The sequence below is a fragment of the Hakea prostrata genome, chromosome 6, assembly GCF_041222555.1.
Source record: "Hakea prostrata isolate BN-2017 chromosome 6, UWA_Hpros_2, whole genome shotgun sequence".
Lineage (NCBI taxonomy): Eukaryota > Viridiplantae > Streptophyta > Magnoliopsida > Proteales > Proteaceae > Hakea > Hakea prostrata.
In genome coordinates, this window is record NC_142605.1 from 5,030,633 (window position 1) to 5,054,811 (window position 24,179).

A 24,179-nucleotide genomic window follows, 5' to 3' on the forward strand; every position below is an offset into this window, starting at 1 on the left:
TGTGTCCCCGATCTCTATCAGCCCTCCTACCTCCCCTAGGCATAGTGAACCTATTGAGTCAAGAGAATTTTGTATTTGGATTGGTTCTTGTGCTTGTTTGAATGGAAGAGTGGCATTTTCGTAATTTTTCGAAAAATTTCAATTTTGTCAAATTGCGATTCGAACATTCTAGCATGTGCATAAGGCTTGGATAAACATCTGGGATGGTTTGTTTGAAGAAAATCTATCAATTTTGCGTGTGGATGTGAAAATTCAGCAACTTTAGAAGAAGGAATCCTCTTTTGGGCAAGGTTTTGTGATTTTTGGAAAGTTGGATTTTGGCCAAAATTGTGTGAGCACCTTCCTCATGTTGAAACAGTCATGTAGGAATTGGTTTGGTGTCAAAATTCCTTTTGGTTTGAAAATGGGGCAGTGTTTGTGAAGTTGGGTTTTTGTAATGTGAATAGTGAAATTGGTGCAAAGTGTGGGAAATCTTTTTGGTTGAAGCTTGGCTTGTGTAGGAATTGGTTGGAGCATGTTTCTAAACACCACTAGGCATGTTTCTAACCAATATTAGCAGCGTTCTCAGTTTTGAAGAAAATCATGTTGTTGGTAATGAAATTTGAAGAGAAAGAAAGGTAAGAATGAAGGTTTTCTTGTGTTGTTGATCTTGATAGTTTGTGTGAAGTTGTTGAAGCCTCTTGAAGTCTTGGAACCTTAGGAACCCTAGAGAACCTTTTCCGAACCGGATCGAGTTAGAAGTGTTTGAAGTGTGTTTGAAATGGAGAAAGTGGTCCCTTTTAGGTGTTTTGCGGGCGGGGGCAATTTTGCTGTTTTTGGCGTTTTGGGAAAAAGTGGATTTTGATGCATTGTTTGGACTTTAATGACCTGCGTAGCTGATTTAAGTGTGGTTGACTTGTTGGAAGTGTGATGTTTATGGAAGACCTTTGGAACCCTTGAACCTTTTGAGAAGAAAACTTTACTTCAAGTTCGTTATTCGGAGCCTTTGTTCCTATCTTTGCTCGAATTGTCACCTATGCATCTCTTGCATTCTTAACATCAGCATTTGTTTTGAGTTCCTATCATCTATTTAAGAAGTCAGCCAAGAGTCCATTGTTCTTTACCTATTAAACCTATTTTCATTGTACTTTCCGTCCCCTTGGTAAAGATGCGGTGGAACAATCAAACCCCTGAAGAAGTTTCCTCATCTTTTTGAAAGCCCAGGTGTGCTTTCAATTTCGAGGACGAAATTATTTTAAGGGGTGAGAATGTGAAATCCCCCTAATCCTAACCTTGCTACTGTGCCAAATCCATACCTACCATATGCATTATTCGATTTATTCTCTGTCGACTGTCGTATGAGTTGCCTAGTTTTGTTTGGAAGAAGTTCACCCCGAAGCTGATCTTTTCTCCTCTCAATTTCTTCTTGTGCCTTTTTCTTCCCTTTGATAGGAGGGTGATCTTAAGTAATTCCCATGACTGATCCTCCTATCTCTGCTGTTCTAGAGTGAACCTCCATACACCCTATAACCTTGTGTTTTCCCCACATGATGATTTCGAAGGGAAATCAAGTGTGATCTTCATGATTTGTTATTCCTTCTAATTATTTCAAGACTTCAAGCTTTTCATCCGTTCCTCAATCAAAGGTTAGTAATCTCTCTTGTATTGTATTGATCTACTTTTACTATGTTTTACCCTTTGTGATTGAGATTTAGAAGAAGATCTTGCATCCTTGCAACCATCTCTTTACAATCTCTTTTCATTTTTTGGGTTTTATGATCTTCATATTGATCTTTACCATGATCCTTATGAAATCTTCAAAAAGCCATGATCTTACTTTACTCTTACTATGTTTTATTCTTTGTGATTGAGACTATGAAGAAGATGTTGCATCCTTGCAACCATCTCTTCGACAATCTCCTTTCATTCTTAGGGTTTTATGATCTTCATATTGGTCTTTGCCATGATCCTTGTGAAGTCTTCATGAAGCCATTATCATACTTTGATTTGATTTCAAGGCATGCTAGATTTATCCCTTGTTTTCTTACAAAAGTTTTATTGTTAATTGTTTTCCGAAGATTTTGGGAGAAGAAAAGTCAAGATAAAAGCAATGTCCTCCATCTCCTTAGAATCCTAGTACTCTCCCAATTTGAGGACGAAATTATTTTAAGGGGGTGAGAATGTGACATCCAGCCCAAACCTGGGGATACCCTATTTGTTTTGGGATAAAGAAAGACTTGTTTAATGTTAGACCTTGAAGTTGGACCTTGATTTCAATGTTGTTATCCTTGAAAGCCTTAGGAGGCCATATCCGGCCTTATCCTTACCCCGACCCGGCCGGAATTTGTATTGTCTGTTGATCCAATGACCCGAAGTGGTGGGAAAATTCCTTGTATACCCTTTTGGTTGATGATTTGGTGTCGGAGCCCAAGCCCATGGACATTGGCGATGATGCCCCTCACTTGAGAGCTTTGTCGGTGTTAGTTTTGAATCTGCGCACCGAAGAGGGGTGAATTAGTTGGTAGACCTAATGAACACCTGTGCACAATCCAAAAGTATTTCCCGAAACTAGACTTCTTGATGGACTTGTAGGAGAAAATCCCACCCAATTTGACCCCATATAGCCCTCCAAATCCTGTCCGAGTTGCTGAACTATGTCCGGCAAATCCAGCTTGCGCATCGAAGAAGGTGAGCTTAGTTGGTAGACCTAATGAACTCCCATGCTTGATCCAAAGGTATTTCTGGAAACTAGACTTCTTTATTGACTTGTAGGAGAAAACCTCACTCAATTTGACCTTGTATAGCCTTCCGAATCCCTGTTGAAGTTGCTGAACTATTCCTGAGAATTCTGTTGAAACTGCTGTTGGTCGATACTATTGGTGATACTATCAACCAAAGGTATCGACCAAAACAAGCCAGAATCGTGAAAAAGATGCTGTTTGGATATTCCTTTGTCCTTTTAAGTGAAACCTCGAACCTAAATCATTATTTCACTCATTTCAACTCGAGAACGTGGAAAGCTCCTCTAAGCCTCCTCCTTGGCTTGGGTGATGATCTTCTACAAGAATCATTGTTTCTCTTCTCTAATCTCTTCTCCAAGGTATGTAATCTCTCACTCTCTCTCTAATCTACTTCTACCTCTTCTTGTTCTTGCTACTGAGTTCGTGGAGAAGGTGCTGCAACCTTGCAACCACCTCTTCTACAAGCTCTCTTGGGTTGATTAAACTCTCTTCATTCTTTCCATGCTATGATTCTCATACATGATGTTCTTGCTTTCTTATTTTGATTTTCCTCTTCTTTACAACATGAATTCATCTCTTAATCTGATTTTCTCTTTCAATTAGGTCTGATTATATGTTAGTAATTGTCTATATTCTGCTGCTCATCATTCTATTGATTAAATTCCTAAGTTCTCTTGCAATTTCAATTGATTCCATTGAAGAACATGGGTCTTGCAAGTTTGAACCTAGGACCTCAAATTGGGGGTTTTCAATCCGACCATTGGATCATGTTAATTCTTGCTACGTAGTCTCCTGCTACTGTTCTTAAGCATCCCTCCAAGTTTCATACCGATCCGAGACCCGGAAGACCAATTTTGAGCCAAAACCCAAAGAAATAGCCAATGCCATGATTAACAACTCTTGAACTTGATATGCCAATTTGGGGATTTCTAATTTGACCATTGGATGATGTTAATTCTTTGATAATTAGTGTCTCCATATTGTGTTTGAACTGTTCCCCAAGTTTCGTATCGATCCGAGACCCGAAAGACCAATTTTGAACCAAAACCGAAAAAGCCGACTTGTTGTCCGAGAGTCTATTGGTCGATGCTTGTTGGTCGATACTATCGACCCAATGTATCGACCAACAAGGTTGCTGTCAGAAACTTTTTCCCAGTTTTGATCCATTCGATCTTCGATTGTTTTGATTTCTTCTCTAATCCTTCATGTATGTTTGTTTAGGGCTTTAAGACTATAATTGGACCATTCTCTTGTGACTTCGGATCATCTTCTTCACAATTTGAGGTAAGGATGGTTATTGCCATATAACATAGACTGTATGACTTTTACTTGCTGTTGGTAACTTAGTAGACTTAACTTATTAATTGATTTTAGACATCATATGACTACTGTAGTTACCTTATGACAAGAATAACACCATGCTTAATTACTTGATTTATCATGTTTACTTATTCTTGTCATTTATTTATATATTGTATTATGAGATGTTATGACATGTTTTCAATATGATAATGTATTGTTGATATGTAATGGATGGAAATAAGCATGTGATTGCTTAGGTATGATTTGGGATTGGGGAGTGCCCTCTCGGTACTTCGTCCTTGGACATCGGAGGGAATAGTATGGGATGTTCTCCGAAGATGCCCATCGACGCTTTCCTGGATCATTGGATGACATACATAGGACTTGTCTAGATGTATGGCTAGGATGCCCCTGTCATATCAGACCCGAATCGGAAGGGCATTGAGACCGAACGACCCGTGGTAGTAGTGTGGATTTGTGGGCGCTCAAGACCGGTAACCACTCCGTGAGAGGACATAAATTGCATTGCGGATACCCGGAAGGGGCCATTTATTGGTAGGGTTGCAAATGGCTAGACTTGGGCTCACGGGCACTCAAGACCGGTGAAATGATCCGTGAGGGACGTGAGAGCTTCCCGTTTACCATTTGTGGATGACCAATAGGGTTGATGAGTCCGGTGAGTAATATCCGTGACTCTAGTGTGAAGGATACCGGAAAGGATCCCGAGAGGGGAGGAATGGACGTATCTGGAACTGACATGATATGACTAAGTAGATGACTTGCATTGGGCTAGGCTTTACTTTGACATGCGCCAATACTTAGACCAAATGGTGATGTGAGAGAGTGGTGACCGAAACCCCCAACCATGGATTTGTCCGAGAGGGATGCGGGACCCAACTTCCCCCGGTGATGAGTGACCGAGACTACCTAAAGAAGTATGGTGCTATGACTTAAAGCATGTCTACCATAGAGACCAACATACTTAGAGTTAGAGTCATATTTGCATCTTATGTCTCATATCATCTGCATCAGTTCATGATTGATATCATATGGCTTATGTATTATGGAATAACTTTCCTTGCTGAGTTCTTTTGAACTCACTCCTTTTTGCAACATATTTTGTTAGACTTTTCTGCAGGTACTCCTATTGTTGACTGTGACGGTCAACACTTTGAGGACTAAGTTGGTGACTCATACCACTTTGGCTACGGTGACTACATCGGTGAAGGCTATCAGTTCAAGACTCATATTTGTCAGGAGTAGATCCGGCCTGGCTTAGTTTCTTATGATTATGTTATTGAGGAGACATTGTATAAGTTAGAAGAAACTGTAACTTAGTTGCTTACCTTTTTATTTTCCTTCTTTGGAGATTTGGTTGTAACCTTTACCTTATTTCGATCTACCTTCCGCATGAGTTGTCCTTTTGATTTGGTACTTGTTATTCCGCACTCTGATGTTCGTTGTGATCCTTCTGTGATCATTTCTTAACTTTTATTATTAGATTACTTGAATACTATAAATTGTTCTTGCTTTTGATTATATTATTGTGATAAGTGGATATGATCGCTCCTAAACTGGATCTGTTGGGCTGTGGATCACTCCCGAGTAACCCAGATAGGGTACCCCCTGGGTGGATTTAGGGCGGGATGTGACACCTAGCCATGCAACTCTAGACTCTACCTAAGTATGTCATCCAGTAGTTATGACAGTGCTGGAGACATCAGCGAGCATGTGTCCCATACCACAGCCTTATGATATCCCAAGCCAAGATGTCCCAATGGAATACCCCTTCCATCAAAACCACAAACCATCAACCATTATCATACCATATTCATAATCAACAAAGTATAAGTAAAGACAGTACAAATAGCAAGCATATAATAAGATTAGCATGCTAAACAAGGTTACAACAGCCTATGAAATGAAAGAATAGTAATAACAGACACTGGACTAGCATGTTCAAGTCATTTCATAAAGATAGGATTGTATGTCCTTACCTGTAATTATGTAGAATTCCACTAACTTGCAAACCAGGAACAATTATAAGACTTCTATTTGAAATAGAGAACACCTATAGACAGGGTTACAATAAGGTATAAGTCGAATGAATCAAATCGGATCAAAACCAAAAGTCATTTGGTCACTGGAAATCAGCCAGTCGCTTAGGCTGAGCGACCGCCACTAGTGACCACCCCAAAAACAGAGAGTTTCAATCCGAAACTCAGACTTCTGATCATCCGATTTCAATCCGAAGTTTGAATGATGATAGTCCGAATTTCAAATCTATCACTCCCATAACCAAGGGTGATACTAAACCTAACCAATGACATCAATTTGATTATCCATAATCCTCCCTCTTGATTAGATCAACCCTTTTCACAAAAGCAGGGTTTCATTTTCGGATATGATCTCACCAAGATCATTAAAAAGGTAGACAATGCAAAAGAAGGATCAAGAACAACCAAAGGGGAACACTAATCAATTTTTATCATAGCTTAAAGTGAAGTAAGAGTGAATAGGGAATCACTTACCTCAACCAGATCAGCTATGCAGGACAATAGAACCTTCTGAAACACTGACAACATGTCAGATCACCTTCCAGCACGTCTCCATAGACGTCTAACCTCCAAAAACAGTAATCCCGAATATAATATTTGTAAAATAGGCGAGGGTTACTATTTATAGGAGTCTGGGGGCAAAATAGGGCAAAACCCAACAACCAGGAATAGGTAGTTGCTTGGGGCGGTCGCTTGGTCTAATCAACTGCCACTAGCAACCGCCCCCAAGTATATTGCTATACAAGGGTGCTTTGTTCAGGGGGTTGCTGTCCAAGTACAACCTAACCTTAATGAACACATGGGGGAGGTCTTACCTTCATTCCGGACATCTCCAGACATCACTTGCCTTACAGAAGTCCAACTACCAAGCAAGGCAGGCTCTTCATCAAGAGAATCCAAATCCATGGGTTAAGGGTATGGATCATGGACTTCTATCCGGACACTCCACAAATTTACCTAGCTAGACCTTTGGGTTCTCGGACCTGCAATACAGATCCCGGGTTAGAAATACAGGGGTTGCTACAATAGTGATGCTGACTGGGGCATTGATCAGGACAAGCGAAAATCTACCTCAGGTTATGTTTTTGTCCTTGGAGGTGGAGCTATTACTTAGAGCAGCAAGAAGCAAACATGCTTTGCTTTGTCCACGATGGAGGCCGAGTATGTTGCATGCTCAGTTGCTATTCAAGAGGTAGTTTGGCTTAGAAGATTCTTGAGAAGTTTCAGCCTATTCTCACATTCAAATGATGTGGCGCTCTTACACACTGATAGTACAACAACTTTGGCTTTTTCTAAAGATGCTAAGTTCCATGGAAAAGCCAAACACATAGAGATTAATTACCATTTTATGTGAGATATGATTGTGAAGGGAGAAGTTGTCTTGAAACACATCTCCACATCCAACATGGTAGCTGACCCATTGACTAAGCCTATACCAAGGGATGTGTTTTTGGCACATGTTAGGAGTCTGGGTCTTAGATGTGGATGATATTTGTTCTTTTATTTTTTTTAAGACATCTTCTGTTGGACATAATGAAATCATTTTTTACGTACATATTTGATGCATGTTTATGATAAGTGAGTTAGTATATTTTATAAAGGTGTCACTAGGCATGGAATTGACCCACTCACATGGGTAATTCACCACGGCTGATAGCGAGCAAGATGAGCTTAAGGGTTTGTAAAGCTTTAGGGGCCCCTTTCAAACCAATATCAGGTGCCTTAGTTGGAACTAAGATGAGACCTCAATGGTCGTATATAGAATCATCACATTTCCGTGTTGCCAGGATTGTAGCTGAATGTGAATCTTTTAAATTAGTCAATGTGAGACTGATTGTAGAAGAATTAGGTTAGGCGCTTTAGGTAGCGACTGAACCAAGATTCATTTGGCGTATTTTTTCTTTTGTGACATGCCCATATCAATGAGAGTTACGCTATAGCATGCATGTTTGTTGCATGTGCTGAAGTCGACCGATGATGAGAGTGATTGAATATATCCCTGCTTCGTCACTGTGTTAGCCATCAGGATCACATTTTGTTGATCCTACTTGTACCCTTTACTTTAGACTATGCCACGAAGAGGACACCCAATGATGCTACTTTAGCTTGTTCCTTAGGATCATGGATGATGCGGTCTTGCAGAGCAAGACTGGGAAAGCATTTGGGGATAATCCAAATGACATGAAGGCTATGGGAAAACTTTTCATTCTATACCCATCAGTGATGTGACTCATTGCCCGGACGATTTGTCATTAGACAAAATCATAAGTACATCATATGAGGATAGTTCACATTCGTCACTATGAGGGATCGAGAATGTGGAATTGGGTATAATTGAATTTAGGGTATAATGAGATAATTTTCGACTGATGTACTATGTTGGTTATATGGAGACTTGATATAACACTCTTACCCTAGATACATCTCTTAGGTCGCACGTTCTATTTTCGCATTGAAATGATTAGAGTTGATGAGAGCATTTGGATAACTCCACCACCTTGTGGCGAGTGGGAGATGTTAATAATAGTTGGTGGGTCCCACTACAATTTGCGCCATAGATGGCGGCAATATGGTTATGTAGTCTAAGATGACTACTCCTCCATTTAATTGAGTCTAAATAAGACTCTAGTATTCTCTCCCTAAGATGAGTCTAAGGAAAACCCTAATTAAGGAGTTGAGGGAAAACATTATAAATAGAGAGATGGAAAACCAAACAGAAACACACTGATCAAGAATACTCTCCTATGCTCTACGAATTCTCCAAGCTAATCCTGAACCTCCATCATTGTGGTTCGCCGATTTAGAAGCGTGGAAATAACCTATAGAGTTCACAAACTGAAAGAAGGGAAATAGAACGCAAAGAGACACATCCAGTGTCTAAATCCATTGTAGAAAATCACTAAGGTAAATGATCTAGAATTCTTCTTTTTATTGATTTAGTTTAACAATGTGTTATATAAAAACAATTCAATTAAATAAAAAAATTTAGCCAACGCATAGTTGTTCTAGTGGTTGAAACCAACATCTCTTAGTGAAGAAGTCGTGGGTTTGACTCTTGCTAAGGCATATTAATATCCCATCCCCCGCCTTAATAAAGCCCTTTTGAACAAAAAAAATAAAAAAATTAAAAATTAAAGTTTTATTTACACATTTAATGATTACCAAAAAAACAAATTATGCACATTTGATTAAGAAAAGAATTTCCAACCTAATTTCAACATAATCCAAGAGGAGTGATAGGGTAGAGAGAAGGTACACTACTAGGCTTTGTTGGTTGATATATTAACCTCCTAAGAAGGCCCAAGATCAAGAAAGTAAAGAAGCTGTTTCCTCTCTCAAAATTCACCCCCCCCCGGATATTTCATCTCTCAACAACGTCCCAAAAAGAAACATCCGTCAGTCCTTTTCATCTTTTGGTGAGTCTCTCTAGATTCTCTAGTACGCCCACGTCTAGAAAAGAAAGGAAATAGTGATCTCTCTCTCTCTTTCTCTCCACTAAATATAATTCCCAAAGACAAGCAAGAAACAACCTTATAACTTCATTGTCCTCTCTCTCTCTCTCTCTCACACACACACGCATATCGTTACTACAAAGATCAACACTTGAGTTCATCTTCATCCTGAAGCAACAGGAGGAAGAAGAGGTCGCTGAGGAGCAGAGAAGAAAAAAGAAGAGGTCCAGAAAAGATATAACAGCCTTGTGGTGTCTTTGCTTAGTGATGAACTTCTTCCCTGCACAAACTGATTTATCCCTTGAAATTTCTCCGCCCAACAGAAAATCCACCACATCTCTAAGATCTGCAGTTGAAGAGATAAATTTGGGTTTCTGCAAGAGAGGTTTGGATTCCTATAGTACCATTTCTTCAATGAAGATTTTGACCGAGAAACCTGAAGACACTTTCAAGCTCTCCTTGTCAAATCCTAGGGTTCCTACTTCATTAGAGTTCAACTCCAACCCCCTTCATCATCTTCTTCAACAAGGTCATGGCGATCTTGTTTTTCCACTTCAAAACCATGGTGAACATCAACAGCAGCAACATCAAGTTCTAAAAAAAGATCTTCATCAACCGCAAGGACTTCACCAAGAGCTTCCACTGTTAGGACCCATAAGAGGAATTCCTATTTATCACAACCTTTCTTGCTTCCCTTATGTCCACCAACAGTCACTTGAATCTTCTTATTTGTCTACAACAGCCACTTCTTCAGCTTCCTTTCAACCCCAAAACCTGATGAGATCGAGAATTTTATCGAGGTTACCAATGAAAAGAAGCAAGAGAGCTCCAAGAATGCGATGGACAAGCACTCTTCATGCTCGTTTTGTCCATGCTGTCGAGCTCCTAGGTGGTCACGAAAGTAGGTTTCAACCCTCCCCCTTTTTTCCTTTGAAGTTCCCCGGTGATTTACAATTCCTTTTTATCTACACTTCCATAGCTTGTTAGTTATCCACACTGATTTTCCTTTTTGGCAATTTTGTTTCGTTCTTATAGGAGCTACACCAAAATCGGTTCTTGAGCTTATGGATGTGAAAGATCTCACCTTGGCTCATGTCAAATCTCATTTACAGGTAAAAGGATACAAAGTTCTACTTCAATTGGGTTTTGTAGTCTATGCATCAGAACCAAGTTGTTCAAAATTTTCAGGGATCTTCTAGCTTCTTTCTTGCTTTGTCAGATTCTTTTTCAGTTTATATAACTTCGGAGCTATAAGCTTTTATGCAGTTCTGGTGGTACGGTGTCTGTTAGCGTCCATAAATGATACATTTACTTAATGCACCTTCATTTTAGGGCAACATAGTTATCAGAGATATTTTTTCTTTTCTATATTTCTTATTTCTTTCTTTCTGGAATATATATATATATATAATAAATCACTGCTGATTAAATATTCTTAGTTTTGGTTGAAGATGTATCGAACTGTGAAGACGACGACTGATGGACCCCCAACTTCTTCAGGTATTCTAAGATTGTTAGTTTGTTGCTGATTGCAGTTACTATATTTATAAGTATTGCAGAGAAAATGAAGTGTTTATTCTTTGGACCAATTTTCGGATTTATAATTTTTTCATGGTTTTCTATTTATCCCAGGGCAACTAGTGGGTGGATCTGAAAATGGTTCAGCTGGAAAGATTTCACACGATAACGTGGATGCCGTTACTGAGAACCCGCCAAAATCTGAGTCTTCTGTTCACGCAGAGAGAGGCTTTTGTGACCCCTGGAGCAATTGTTCAAGGTCACCCCATACCGTTACTGAGAACCCGCCAAAATCTGAGTCTTCTGTTCACGCAGAGAGAGGCTTTTGTGACCCCTGGAGCAATTGTTCAAGGTCACCCCATATTAATCTCTCTCTCTCTCTCTCTCTCTCTCTCTCTCTCTCTCTCTCTCTCTCTCTCTCTCGCTCTCGCTCGCTCGCTCGCGTCAACAAAAACACACATACCAATGCTCATCCAAGTGATCACAGAAAGAAAGTAAAGGGATATCACAGCTTTAATTGTTCTCTCACACTAGGACCAGGAGAACTTTGAAATACCATGATGGGATAATGATTCTTTCCAGCAGTTCAAAACATAAAGAGAGGATATCATCCTCTCCTGCCATTCCAAAATTTGTATCCCATTTGACAAACCCTCTTAAGATAGAGATATCTTTCTTCATTTGGGATTATGTGGGGTACCTGGAAGGTGGAAATCATGGTGCCAAAACTAAACACTATGAAGCTTCCTTGTAGTTTCTTGTTATAGATAATGTGCCATCACATGGGTGGGGAATAGTTTCGCTTTTCTGTCAACCAGCACCAAGGTGATAAAGTGCCATATACCTAAGGATTTGAGATTTCCCGATAGTAAAAAATGATTTTCTTTCGCACTTTGCTTGTATCCATGGCTTCTACTGATTGAAATATTCTTTATGTGTTGGCTTGCTGCAGATCAGAAGCTTGGTTGCATTGCGAACCCAGGGATTCTGAAGGAAGCTCACCATCATTTGGGGTACCCACCTAAAACCCTTCTACCGAAAACATAGTATGATATTGAAAATTAACCTCAGTTTTGGAGACTGCCCATGGATTGAAAGAAAAAGTGGTAAAAGAAATAATGTCTAATGTTTTTTTGGGTGAATAAAATAATGTCTAACGTTATGTGCATCTCTGCGTATATTTGGTCTGTTCAGACCTTGCTAAAGAAGGGAGCCTTGTAGGTCAATAAGGAAAGTAAAGAAGAAAAAAAGAAAAAGAAAAAACAAAGACCTTTCGAACATAAGAGAAAGCAGTCCTGATCGAAGAGCATTTAGGAGATACAACTGATATCTCATCATTAATGAAATCTAGCTTCCCTTCATGAGGTGGAATCCTTCAGTTATGAAGCTCCCCACAGTTAGGCTTCTGATTCGAAGATTAAGGCCTTTCTTAAGCATGCATGCTTTGGGTAATGCCCAACCAGGTTTGGAGACGGACAAATCAGATCAATCGCTCTGCTGGTTTCACATATATTTGAACCTGATTTCAAGTTAAAGCTTAGAATTCTAGGAAGAAATGAAGTTCATGTGTGCCTTGACTCTCTCTCAATTGTATCTAAATTTTTCTTTTTTCTTTTTTCCTTTTATTTATAATATATCTCAGAAGGAACCAATGTGCCAACACTACGAGAGCATATTAGATTTGAGCTCATCAAGCCTCTCCGGAACAAGCCCCAAGAAGCCCAACCTAGAATTCACCTTGGGCATGTCGCTCTGATATGAATCTCTCCTAGGGTACTCATTTTGAAATCATTAGTTCTGAAGAGCCAGTGATGAGATTATGAGAATCAGGTGCCCCTCTGAAAGAAAAAAGAAACAAGAAAGGAGAAAGAAGAAGAGGAGAGAGGAAGACAAGGAGACAAAAGAGACACAAAGCAGGAAAAAGGATAAGTGTTGAGAAAGCATATCTTTCCAAGCAAAGCTTTAAGACCCAGGGCAGCATATTTTGTTATTGATTTCTATATGTTTTACACTTTATCAAGAGAGAATGAGAAAGAGATTGGTCCTTTAATTACCTTTAATCCTTGGAATTGTAATGGGACCCTTCCAACAACAACAAAACTCTGTATTTCTATCAAAGGAATTAGGGTTCTTTCTTCATTCGTGAGCATTTGCACGTGGTTTACTCTACACTTCTCCAACAAAGAGAAAGTAATAACAAAGGTGGATGAAAAAGAAAGAACACCTAACAATTATCTTTAAAAATAGTATAAAAAGAAAGAACAAAAGTTTCATGGTTTGATTTTGATCGTGATATATATTCTCCATCTGTAGACACTCTTCATAAACGGATCCATCTTATGGTGGGAATGCTCCTACTGTAAATCTAGCACGCCCATTAACTTTGATTATCTTTTGATGGATTTTATTGTGCCTTTCTATACAAACAAGCTAGATAAAGGTCTTGTTCTACAACCAAAGGATTGGTTCAGTTGGTAATGATCAAGGCCTCTTAATGAAGAGGTCAGAGTTCGACTCATTGTGGTATATGTAATAGTCAACCACCCCCAATATATAAATAAAAATGTCGCCAGTTCTATTAAAATAAAAGTCTTTCTCCTATCTGAAGTATCAATATAGAGTGGTGTGTGATGAGTGATGACACAAAGTCTGCACTTCGAGTCAATTCTCGAAGGCATCACACCATTATATTTTCTTTTGAAAATTGGTACCTTCATATTAGGGGTGGAGACTACTACATATACCATGGGAAGCATCAAACCATGACCTGCCGGTCATTACTGATTGAGCAACCTTCCACCATCAGATTTAGTGGACCACATTTTCAAAATGAAAAAAATACAAAGAACCCAACAACCTTAACCAAGGGAGGGAATTTTTCTAAGTTAAAACCACCACTGCCTCATAATTGTATTTAACCCACAATTTCTTTACACCCATCTCCTTAGTCCATTCTAGGCCTTGCGCTTTAAAATTAGCTTCAAAATTGGTAATAACCCCACGTAAACATGAAATGCCCTTATGGATGTTGAAGATGAATAATGAAACATAGCCCATCCCCAGCCAACCCGAATTGCCAAGTAAACTTCATTCAGCTTTAAACTTTATCCACCCTCGTTGTGGCTTTACCAGAATATATACATTATGATACGGAAGACCGGGTCAGACCCGGCCGGGGCTCCACGTACCTTAAGTCACGATAAGAACCGACTAGCTTGATCAAGGCATAACACACGCTGGACTAATATAGCAACCGTTCTCAATGGAGAAGGTCAACCCAGTCACTGATCGAGCGGGACCAACGACATGGAGGCCTAATCTCAAGAGAAACAACAGCCTCCATCGAGTAGACTTGCCAAATACATAAAAGGTAACACTTATAGTATAAGAAGTAGGACATACCCCTCCGGTAAGCATCCAATATATTCTAAGTATAGTCTTGTGTAATCCTTGCATGGGACCTTAATCTGTTCACTGTCTGACTTAGCCATCGGAGGCGGTTGCCTAGTATTCTAGCCGGCCCGCGTCTAACCCTTTTTGCAGGACTCATTGTCTTCGGCTCGAAGGGAGGCTTAGTTGGGAGAAGCATCAGTATAACTGATACACATCAGTTTGTCGCCGTCTGTGGGAACGACAGTTTCCAAGTCATGGTGAGATGAGCAAACAATGGGTGTACTCGGTAGGAAACTGCCGGGGATGACCCCCACCAGGATGATCAAACACATCAAGAAGAAGGGGTCGAACGCTTGACCCGAGTGGAATAGGATCCTCTTGAGGACAACCTGATCCTAGAAATCCCACACAGGGAAGGTACGTCTAAAGGCCCTCAAGGGCATGCTACTACAGCGGATGTAGATGAGCTTTGGAAGGGAATGCTTGAAATGCAAGGAGTGTTGAGGGACTTGGTTCATCAAATTGGAGTTGAACAAGGCCCAAGGCGAAACACTCAGGCGGGATGGTTACTGAGAGCTTTCCAAACAACTTGAGGATCCCGATCGAAAAGGGGTGTGGTGAGCACATTTATGTGTGCAATCTTAGGGCATAAAGCATGCATTTTATACACTTAGAGTGGAGTTACCTTGGGTTTTATGTTGTTTTTGCAGATTTTAGGACTTTTCAAGATTTAAGCAAATATTTGGAGTTTTGGGCTTGAATCATGCTATTTTACATGTCAAGAAATCCATCCAAATTCTCAAATGCGAAAATGGGTCTGATCTGGAGCATGATGGGCTAGAGATGTGTGATTATGGGCCAACTCCGAAATATTGAAGAGATAAAGAAGGCAAATTTGATCTACGGCTACGATTTTAAATCAAATTTACAGAGATATTATTGAGAGAGTCCAAATGGAAAAGAGTCCTTGCATACCTCAATATCTTATCTCCTATCTTGGATTTAATTAAAGAAAGAAAAAGAGGAAAAAGAATTATATTCAGAAAGAAAAAGAGGAAAAAGAATTATATTCAAAAAGAAAAAGAGGAAAAATCCCGTTTTTGAATGCCTCTGTCCAGTTTCGATCAAACCCTTCATTGAACGGTCATCCAATGTCCGATCGTGCTGATTTTTGGAGGAGAGCTTCATGACTACTTAAAACTCAAATCCAACGGTGGAATTATGCATATGATCTCTCTAAGTCGGCGCGATTACTACGTCAAAACCCTAATTGGTTGAATCAGATAGAAACCCTGAGTTTTATTCAAATTCAGCTGTGCTTCATATCTCATGTAAACTCTACATAAGGAGAGCATACTCCATCAAAGGGGAAGATGTTCTAGAGCTTAGTAGAAGCATTCTTTCTTCTCTCTTCAGTTTATTTAGGCTTTCTCTAGTTTTCTTTGCTTGCATTTGTGAGATTTTAAATTTCTAGATTCAATGTTTAGGTTTAATTTTTTTATGTAATGCAATTCAAGTTCAAGTTTCAAGTTCAAGTTTCAAGTTTTTAGATTCGTTTTTCTCTGGGTCTAGCAATTGCAGATTTAGATCATTCTAGATCTGGTTGTTAGGGTTGGTTGAGATTCGAATCATTTGTTCAATTCGCAAATAAGTAACATTCTTTATTAATCTTCTCTCCTCCCTCCATTCCCGCTTCTATCTACCCCTCCATATTCTTAATTTAGGATTTACTTTCAGCATTATTTATTGTTCTCCCTTCCCTTGGATCCTTGATCAGAGATGCCTACAGTCGTGCCTCTCTTTGGTTAAGGCTTCCTTTTCCTTTTATTGCTTTGTTTATTGCTTTATTATTTACTTTCTATTATTTACTTTCTGCCTATTCATTCATCATCTCGGACCACATAACCGGAGCAAGCCTACAGTCGTGCCTCTGCTTCTGGTGACTGGTGGTGTTACATCTGCATTTTAGCTATGAACTAAATTTTACTGACTGCTTTAACATACTAACTGGTTTTACTTTTTTTTTTCCTTTTCATTTTTATTGTTCGCATTTTTTTCCTGTCTTTTATTTATGCATTGATTGTGTTTAATTTATTTTTCATTTCAATTCGATTGCATTAGACGTATAGGTTAAGATCGTTTAGTTTAGTTAATTAGTTAACAAAAATTGAATCATTCCACTCTCGCATTACTATTAAAAAGTTGAATTCTAAGTGGTATATCTCCTTGAGATCGACCCGTTAGCTACACGATACCGTGCGCTTGCGGTTACTTTTAAATTTCGTGTAAACAGACCCACCTTCAGTACTTTGGGTATATTTCTCTCATATGAACTCTAATTGTGGTGATTCAAGATGTTATGGAACGATATAAAAAATATCTACAACTTTATAGGTTTGAGTTTTTCCAAAATTCGAACGAATAAAGGTCAAATAGACTGGTAAAGAGAGGGAATTCATTGTGTGCGAGATACATAAAAAAGAAGCCAACCACAAAGAACAGGAGAGGACGGCAAACACAGATCTTGGCTCTCATCTCTCTCATTGCTCAAGTTAAGAAGACCACCTCTCTCTCTCTCTCTCTCTCTCTCTCTCTCTCTCTCTCTCTCTCTCTCTCTATGTTTCATCTTTATTTGTCTTATGAACTTTGTGATAATGAGTAGCTAGTTCCTTTGGGATGTAGACTAACCAATGCTTATTTCATTAATTTGAATGTTATATATCTTCTAGTTGATTGTGTTGAGTCTGGCCAAAGATGATTTATAGCTAAGCAAACTAAGCATGCTAAGCTTCAGTGAAGGACAATAGTCTTGTGAAGATACGGCATATCTAGGAAGACCATCCTTAATTTGTTTTGAAGCGTATAATTATATCAGTTAGGGAAAAGCATTGGGGATTCGAAATCCCAAAGATCTTCACATATTCATAGTTAACGTTCTTGCATTAATTAGTAGATTTAGTTTAAATTTAGTTTTGTTGAATTCAATCTTAGTGGTTTAGCCTTTTATTTCCCCATAGTTCGACCCCATACTTTCTGCTTGCTTGATTAGTATAGGATTTTATTTTTGATTGGTTAGCGACACGATCAAATTTTGGCGCCGTTGCCAAGGAACCAAAGCACGGTTGCTAGGATTGATTTTTGTCAATTAGGCATAATTTTTAGAGTAATTTTAGTGTTTTTAATTTTTCTTTGCTTATTTAACTAATCTCTTTTTCTTTTATTTTGTAGGTAACTGCAAGATAAGCAATTCGATAATTAGTTTAGGTTGTTATCTTTTCTTTCTTAGATATAATTGTATTTAGGACTTTTCAATTGTAATATTTGCATTAGATTGGGTTGGTTAGGTTTTTTTTTTTTTTTTTTTTTTTTTTTAATTCCCATCCCTCTAATCCCAAATGTGTAATTTTGTTCGAAAGATCACGTGGATTGTGCTTACGTCCTAAACTCTCTCTTTTGTTGTAGTTATTTTCTTTTAATTTTATTAATTTATGATTATTATTATTTTTTTGTGTGTATGCATGGTCGTTGATCCCTAAACCCTTAGTTGACCCCACTTGACTTAGAGTTAGAAGAGACCTTGGCCAACCTTAGAAGGCAAAGAACCAAGGCAAATTATGAGCCTCCAATGAGGCCCTTGAGTGAGCATTTCATTCCTATGACATATACTCCGGTTTCTTGTATTAAGTTGCATGACATAGAGGCGGCTCAATATGAGATCAAGTCTAGTGTGATTCAAATGCTACCATCTTTTTATGGACTTGCCAATGAAGAGCCTTATAAGCACTTAGATGAATTTTTAGAGGTGTCATCCACGGTTAAAATTCAAAACCTCTCAGTTGATGCTTTAAGGTTACTTCTTTTCCCATTCTCCCTCAAAGATAAAGCTAAGCATTGGCTTCATTTTTTGGACAATGTTAAAATTTTCACTTGGGAAGAAATGCAATATGAGTTCCTTAAAAAGTTTTTCCCCATTGGCCGTACCAATAACATTAGGAGAGCGATAACGAGTTTCTCCCAACAAGAAGGAGAGCCATTTTATGAGGACTGGGAAAGACTAAAATAATTACTTAGAAAGTGCCCCCACCATGCTATTCCTAAATGGAAATTGGTTCAATGCTTTTATAATGGTCTTAGAGACCAACATAGGCAAATGGTTGATTCTTCTTGTGGTGGGACTTTCATGGACAATAATGAGAATAAAGCATGGGAACTTTTTGAGACCCTTAGTGAAAACTCCCAACATCATGCCTCAGCAACTAAAACTGAAATTCTATCCACCGGCCAACCAAAGAGGAGTGGTCTCTATGAGATCAATCCTACCATTGAGATGAGCACTAAGGTTGACTTGCTATCAAAGAAATTGGACTATCTCTTGTCATTATGACAACAAACCCCATCTCCACTTCCTACAAGTTTATCTCCACCTAATTAGATTGAAGCATGAGCTTAATGTTCTAGCCTATCCCATCATGTCACTAATTGCTGTTTGGCTACACAGTACCTTGAGTTTGTTAAATAGCATGCACATTTGGCTCAAGGAGTCTCTAAATTGGGCAATGATCCATATTCCAATACCTACAACCTAGGATGGCTAAACCACCCCAATCTTTCATGGCAAAATTCAATGCCCAATCCCTCTAATCAAATACCTTATAGGCCACCTCCATTTAATATGCAACAAAATGCCTATAGGAATGAGCAACCAACATCTCCGCAACCCTCACATAATTTATTATTATGAGGATAAGGTACTAAAGGTGCTTAGTGGACTAGAGAAAAACTGTGAAATTCAGCCCTATCCTAACCCTAACCCTGATTCGGAAACCCGGTTGCTTTTAGGTCCGAAGACCCGGAGTAAAGGAAGAAGCCAGCTTTGAGCCATCTCAGTAGAAGACATGGTGTGTGACTCTGAACCCATGGATGTTGATGATGGTACTCCAATCTTGGAAGTCTGTGCAGATTTAGAAAGGAAGCTGCACTTGTTTGAAGATGAGATTAGTTAAAGGACTTGGAGTATTATCTGACTTGGTTTGAAGGCATTTCTACACACTAGGAATGTCACTTGATGTGTGTGCAAAAGCCCTTGAGGTTTAGTGTCCATTTGATCCTCCATTTCCCTGTTTGAACTTTGTTGACTTGATTGGTCGATTGATTGGTCGACTAGGCCAGTCAACCAAGCATTCGACCAATGGTGTGTTAAATCCGAGAAACTCCAATTTTAGGTTTTTTCACTCTCTATTTAAACACACCTCGTGTTTCTTAGTATCCTCTGGCCTCCAAAACACTCGAAAACGTGGGAAGACTAGTTTGAAACTCTCTTCGGTGATTTCGAAGATTCCTCTGCAAGATCTGAAGTCTCTCATCTCCGATCTATAAGTCTAAGGTTAGTATCTCTTCTGTATTGTAATTTATTCTTTCTTCGGTCTTGCTCTTGATTGAGATTGGGAAGAAGATGTTGCATTCTTGCAACCATCTCTTCCATAATCTTATTCTTTTCTTTAGGGTTTATGATCATCATAGAGATCTCAACCCTAATTCTTGTAAGATCCATTTGAAACCCTAGTTCTTCTTATGGATCTGATTTTGTGATCATTTAAATCTAATTTTCATGATGTACTTGCCATTGAATTTGATTACCTTTTCTTAGATGAGATCTAAATCATCCCCTGTCTTTGCTGTGATTTCCATAGTATATTTTCATTGAATTCGAGGGTTTTCACCCAATTGGGGAAACCATGATTTTAAATTGAAGGTATTGTTTTTAATCATTATTAGTGCCCGATCTTTACTCCCTTAGTGTTAGAATACTATCATATAGTTTTCCTCCAAGTTTTGTGAAGTTCCAAACCCTATAGATTGAGTTTCGATAAGAATTCTCGTATTTGCTTCGTACTGACTCTGTTGGTTGATTGATTGGTCAATTGGGTCAGTAGACCGGTCGATATAGACCAATCAATCGACCAATGAAGTCAGCAGCTTTGTTTTTCGCTTAGTTTGATTCGTTTTCCCTCTGATCTTTTAGGCATCTTTCCTAATGTTATATCTATGATTGTTAGGGGTTTATTTGCTAAGTTTGGAGTCTCCCTCTTTGATCTTTGGATTATCTTCGACGATAATCAAGGTAAGGACAGTTATTTCATAATAACATAGATCGCGTACTCTTTGGTTTCTACTTTAAGAAACTCTGAGTTTATTTACTGTTCTTGTATTTTATACTTTTGATGTACTACTGTAAGTACAGTAGCACTTCACTTATGACTTCTTTTTCATTATTCAAGATTATATGAAATGCTTATTATTGCATATGGTTTAATGATTGGATTATGCTTTTACATTCTCTTTGTATGATGAGTTGTTGATTTTGTATGTCATGATTGATTTCGTATGTCATGATTGATCTGAGAATGTGTTTGATTAGGTATGGTTTGGGATTGAGAGGTGTCATTTTGACACTTCTGTCCTTAGACATCGGAGGGAATAGTATGGGATGTTCACCGAAGATGCCCATCGACGCTTTCCCAAACCATTGGTTGTCATACCTAGGGTTGTCTAGCAGTGTTTGGCTAGGATGTCCCCATTATATCAGACCCTAGTCGGAGGGGTATTGAGTCCGAACGACCTATGGTAGCAATGGGGATTCATGGGCGCTCAAGACCAGTAACTAACCCGTGAGAGGACATGAATCACATTGTGGGGGCCATTTATTGGGAGAGTTGCATATGGATAGACTTGGGCTCATGGGCGCTCAAGACCGGTAACCAACCCATGAGAGGACATGAGAGCTTCCCGTTTACCATATTTGGATAACCAATAGGGTTGATGAGTCCGTAGTCAGGGACTATGAGGACTCTAGTGGGAAGGATACCGGAAAGGATCACTAGGGGTGAGGAATGGATGTATCTGGAATTGAGTTGATGTAACTGAGTGGATGACTTGCATTGGGCTAGGCTTAACCCTGACATGCGCCAGTACTTAGACCAATGGTGATGTGAGAGAGCGGTGACTTAACCTCCAACCATGGATTATCCGAGAGGGATGAAGGACCCATTACCAACCGGAGCCGAGTGACTGAGACCTTCCCAAAGAAGTATGATGCTATGACTTAAAACATGTCTGCCAATAGAGACCAGCTTACATAGAGTGTAGATGCATACATACATTATCTGTTTCATATTGCATTGCATCTTGTTATGATTTGTTGTATGTTATTTATGTTGTTATGAGTTAACTTGCCTTGCTGAGTTCATTTGAACTCCTTTTTGTACAATCTTTTTGTTAGATTATTCTACAGGTACTGGCTACTATGAAGGACAATACGATGAACCGCAAACCGATGAAGCGTACTTCATGCAAAGTACTGGCAACTATGAAGATCACACTGATGATCCCTCAAGCGATCAAGTTGCGTACTAGGATTAGGCATAAAGTAGAGTTGGAACATCTATGTTTGATTGATAAAGTCCACTATTTTGAAGATGTTATCTCTAGGATAGAAAACTCGAAGTTCAGTTGACTTTCTTTCTTTGTTTTCCTTTAAACTCAGTTGTAATTCTTTTTAGACTTATGTACTACATTCCGTTGTAACTGTGGAGTGAGTTTTCACCTCACTCTACTTCTTTTTGATTTGCTTACATCTGGTATCATTTCCGCACTCTGATTATATTGATTTACATTTCCAGATTAGATCTTTTATTTATAATATTACACTTGATTTTATCCGTTCATGATTATGTTATTGCATATGTGGGAGGATGATTTCCTCGATACTTGATCTTCAGGGTTGTGGATCACACACCGGGTATGCCAGTTAGGGTACCGGCTGGGGGGATGTGACAAAAACACTCAATTGTTGCATTCCCATTCTCAGTCCATTAACAAATTGGAAACCCAACTTGGTCAACTAGCTGATGCCATCAGGAGAGGGAGGTTGGCCAGTTACCTAGTCAACCAATAGGTAACCCTAATCATCAAATTGGGTCTAGGAAAGAACAAGTCCAAGCAGTCTCTGTTGTGACACGTAGTGGGAAGGAATATTATGCACCTTTGCCTACTCCTAAGCCATTGTCCATAGATCTTGAGAGTCGAGAAGAGGTTGATTTGACCTATGAGACTGGTGAGGATGCACACAAGCCTAGTAAAGAGACACCACCGGTGATCATTCCCCCATCAATTTCCTCGTAAGGGGTTGCATATTCTGATTGTTGAGGGTTGTACTCCTAAATCTTACACTCCTAAAGCCCCCTTCCCTGACGCTCTTGAGTCCTCAATTCCAGATTCTAGAAAGAATGCTAAAATGCAACATATGATTGATTTATTCCAACAAGTTCGTATCAATCTCCCACTATTAAATGCTATCAAGAAAGTCCCAGCTTATGCTAAGTTTCTAAATGATTTATGCACCAAAAAGTGTAAGTTGAAGACTCAGACACATAAAACTGCGCACCTAACTGAACAAGTCAGCTCGGTAATTTCCAACCAACTGCCCCTAAACTTAAAGATCCAGGTACACCTTTAATTTCATGTGTCATTGGAAATTTATCCATAAGTAAAGCATTGTTTAATTTGGGAGCCAATATGAATATTTTACCCAGTTTAGTTTTTGATAGGTTTGGTTTAGGAGAATTGAAATCCACTGATGTGATTCTACAATTGGTAGACCGCTCAATCAAACTACCCCGTGGGCTATTTGAAAATGTTTTGGTAAAGGTTGAGGATCTATATTTTCTTGTTGATTTTTTGATCCTAGATATGGACAATACAACTACTAATAAGTTACCACTAGTCATTCTTGGATGACCCTTTTTAGCCACTGCGAATGCTTGCATCAATTGTAGATCGGGTGTCATGGACATATCATTTGGCAATAAGAAACTTAGAGTCAACATCTTCAATGCATCCTTAAGTCCAAATAGGGATGAAGAGTGCTTTACGATTAACCTTATTGATGAGGTAGTGGCTGATTATACTCCAAACATGTTTATTAATTATCCCCTACAGTATTACTTGCTTTTGGGGGGAATCTGACCTAAATATTGAGGAAGTCAACACATTGTTGGACTCTTCCACTTCTTCGGAGCAGTCACCATTCACATTTAGATTTGATCCTCCACCTCCATTGGCTACATCTCCTTAACCCTTATCCCTCATGTCTCCCCCTAAGTTGGTTCTTAAACCTATCCCTTCCGATATAAGTATGCATTCTTAGGATCCAATGAAACCTTGCCTGTCATTATTTCTTATGATCTATAACCTACACAAGAGGACCAACTTTTACGAGTATTTTTTGAATTCAAGGCAGCCATTGGCTGGTCCTTAGCTAATCTTAAAGGTATAGTCCCTTCTATATGTATGCCTAGGAGAAATTGTGAGGATGGAGCAAAACTCCATAGGGATACCCAGTTTCATCTGAATCCTAACATGAGAAAGGTAGTGAAAAATGCGATAATTAATTGGTTAGATGACAGCGTTGTCTACCCAGTCTCTCATAGTGAATGGGTCAATCCTATCTAGTTTATCCATACAAAATCAATGTGGCTCCAAATGACAACAATGATCTTGTCACAGTCATACCACTATGGGTTGGAATGTCTGCATCAGTTACCGAAAGTTGAACAGTGTTACCAAGAATGATCAATTCCCCTTGCCATTTATTGACCAGATTTGGAACTCAAATATTGGACATGCTTGTCAAGTTAATGGTTGGCGATTTAAGCTTTATGTGGATGGCCTAGCTGATG

General features: G+C 39.0%; 1 protein-coding gene across 3 annotated transcripts; it reads left to right on the forward strand.

Moving 5' to 3' along the window:
- The first annotated feature begins 9,633 nt into the window (after nucleotides 1–9,633).
- Nucleotides 9,634–13,133, forward strand: LOC149012147 (putative transcription factor KAN2). 3 transcript variants are annotated; one of them, XM_089159059.1, is made up of 6 exons: nucleotides 9,634–10,432; nucleotides 10,567–10,643; nucleotides 10,971–11,031; nucleotides 11,164–11,401; nucleotides 12,002–12,062; nucleotides 12,692–13,133. In XM_089159059.1, the coding sequence occupies exons 1-6, from the start codon at nucleotides 9,799–9,801 to the stop codon at nucleotides 12,803–12,805; spliced, it is 1,185 nt and encodes a 394-aa protein (XP_089015185.1). In that variant the 5' UTR covers nucleotides 9,634–9,798; the 3' UTR covers nucleotides 12,806–13,133. The 3 variants fall into 3 exon arrangements, with proteins under 3 accessions (XP_089015185.1, XP_089015186.1, XP_089015187.1); XM_089159060.1 differs by having other exon boundaries at nucleotides 10,983–11,031; XM_089159061.1 differs by having other exon boundaries at nucleotides 10,983–11,031; nucleotides 11,164–11,308.
- The last annotated feature ends 11,046 nt before the right edge of the window (nucleotides 13,134–24,179 follow it).

Coding starts and splice junctions, on each gene's coding strand:
- LOC149012147 (XM_089159059.1), top strand. CDS start 9,799: ATGAACTTCTTCCCTGCACAAACTGATTTATCCCTTGAAATTTCTCCG. Junction 11,402..12,001: donor CCCTGGAGCAATTGTTCAAG/GTCACCCCATAT, acceptor GGCTTGCTGCAG/ATCAGAAGCTTGGTTGCATT. Junction 12,063..12,691: donor GAAGCTCACCATCATTTGGG/GTACCCACCTAA, acceptor AATATATCTCAG/AAGGAACCAATGTGCCAACA.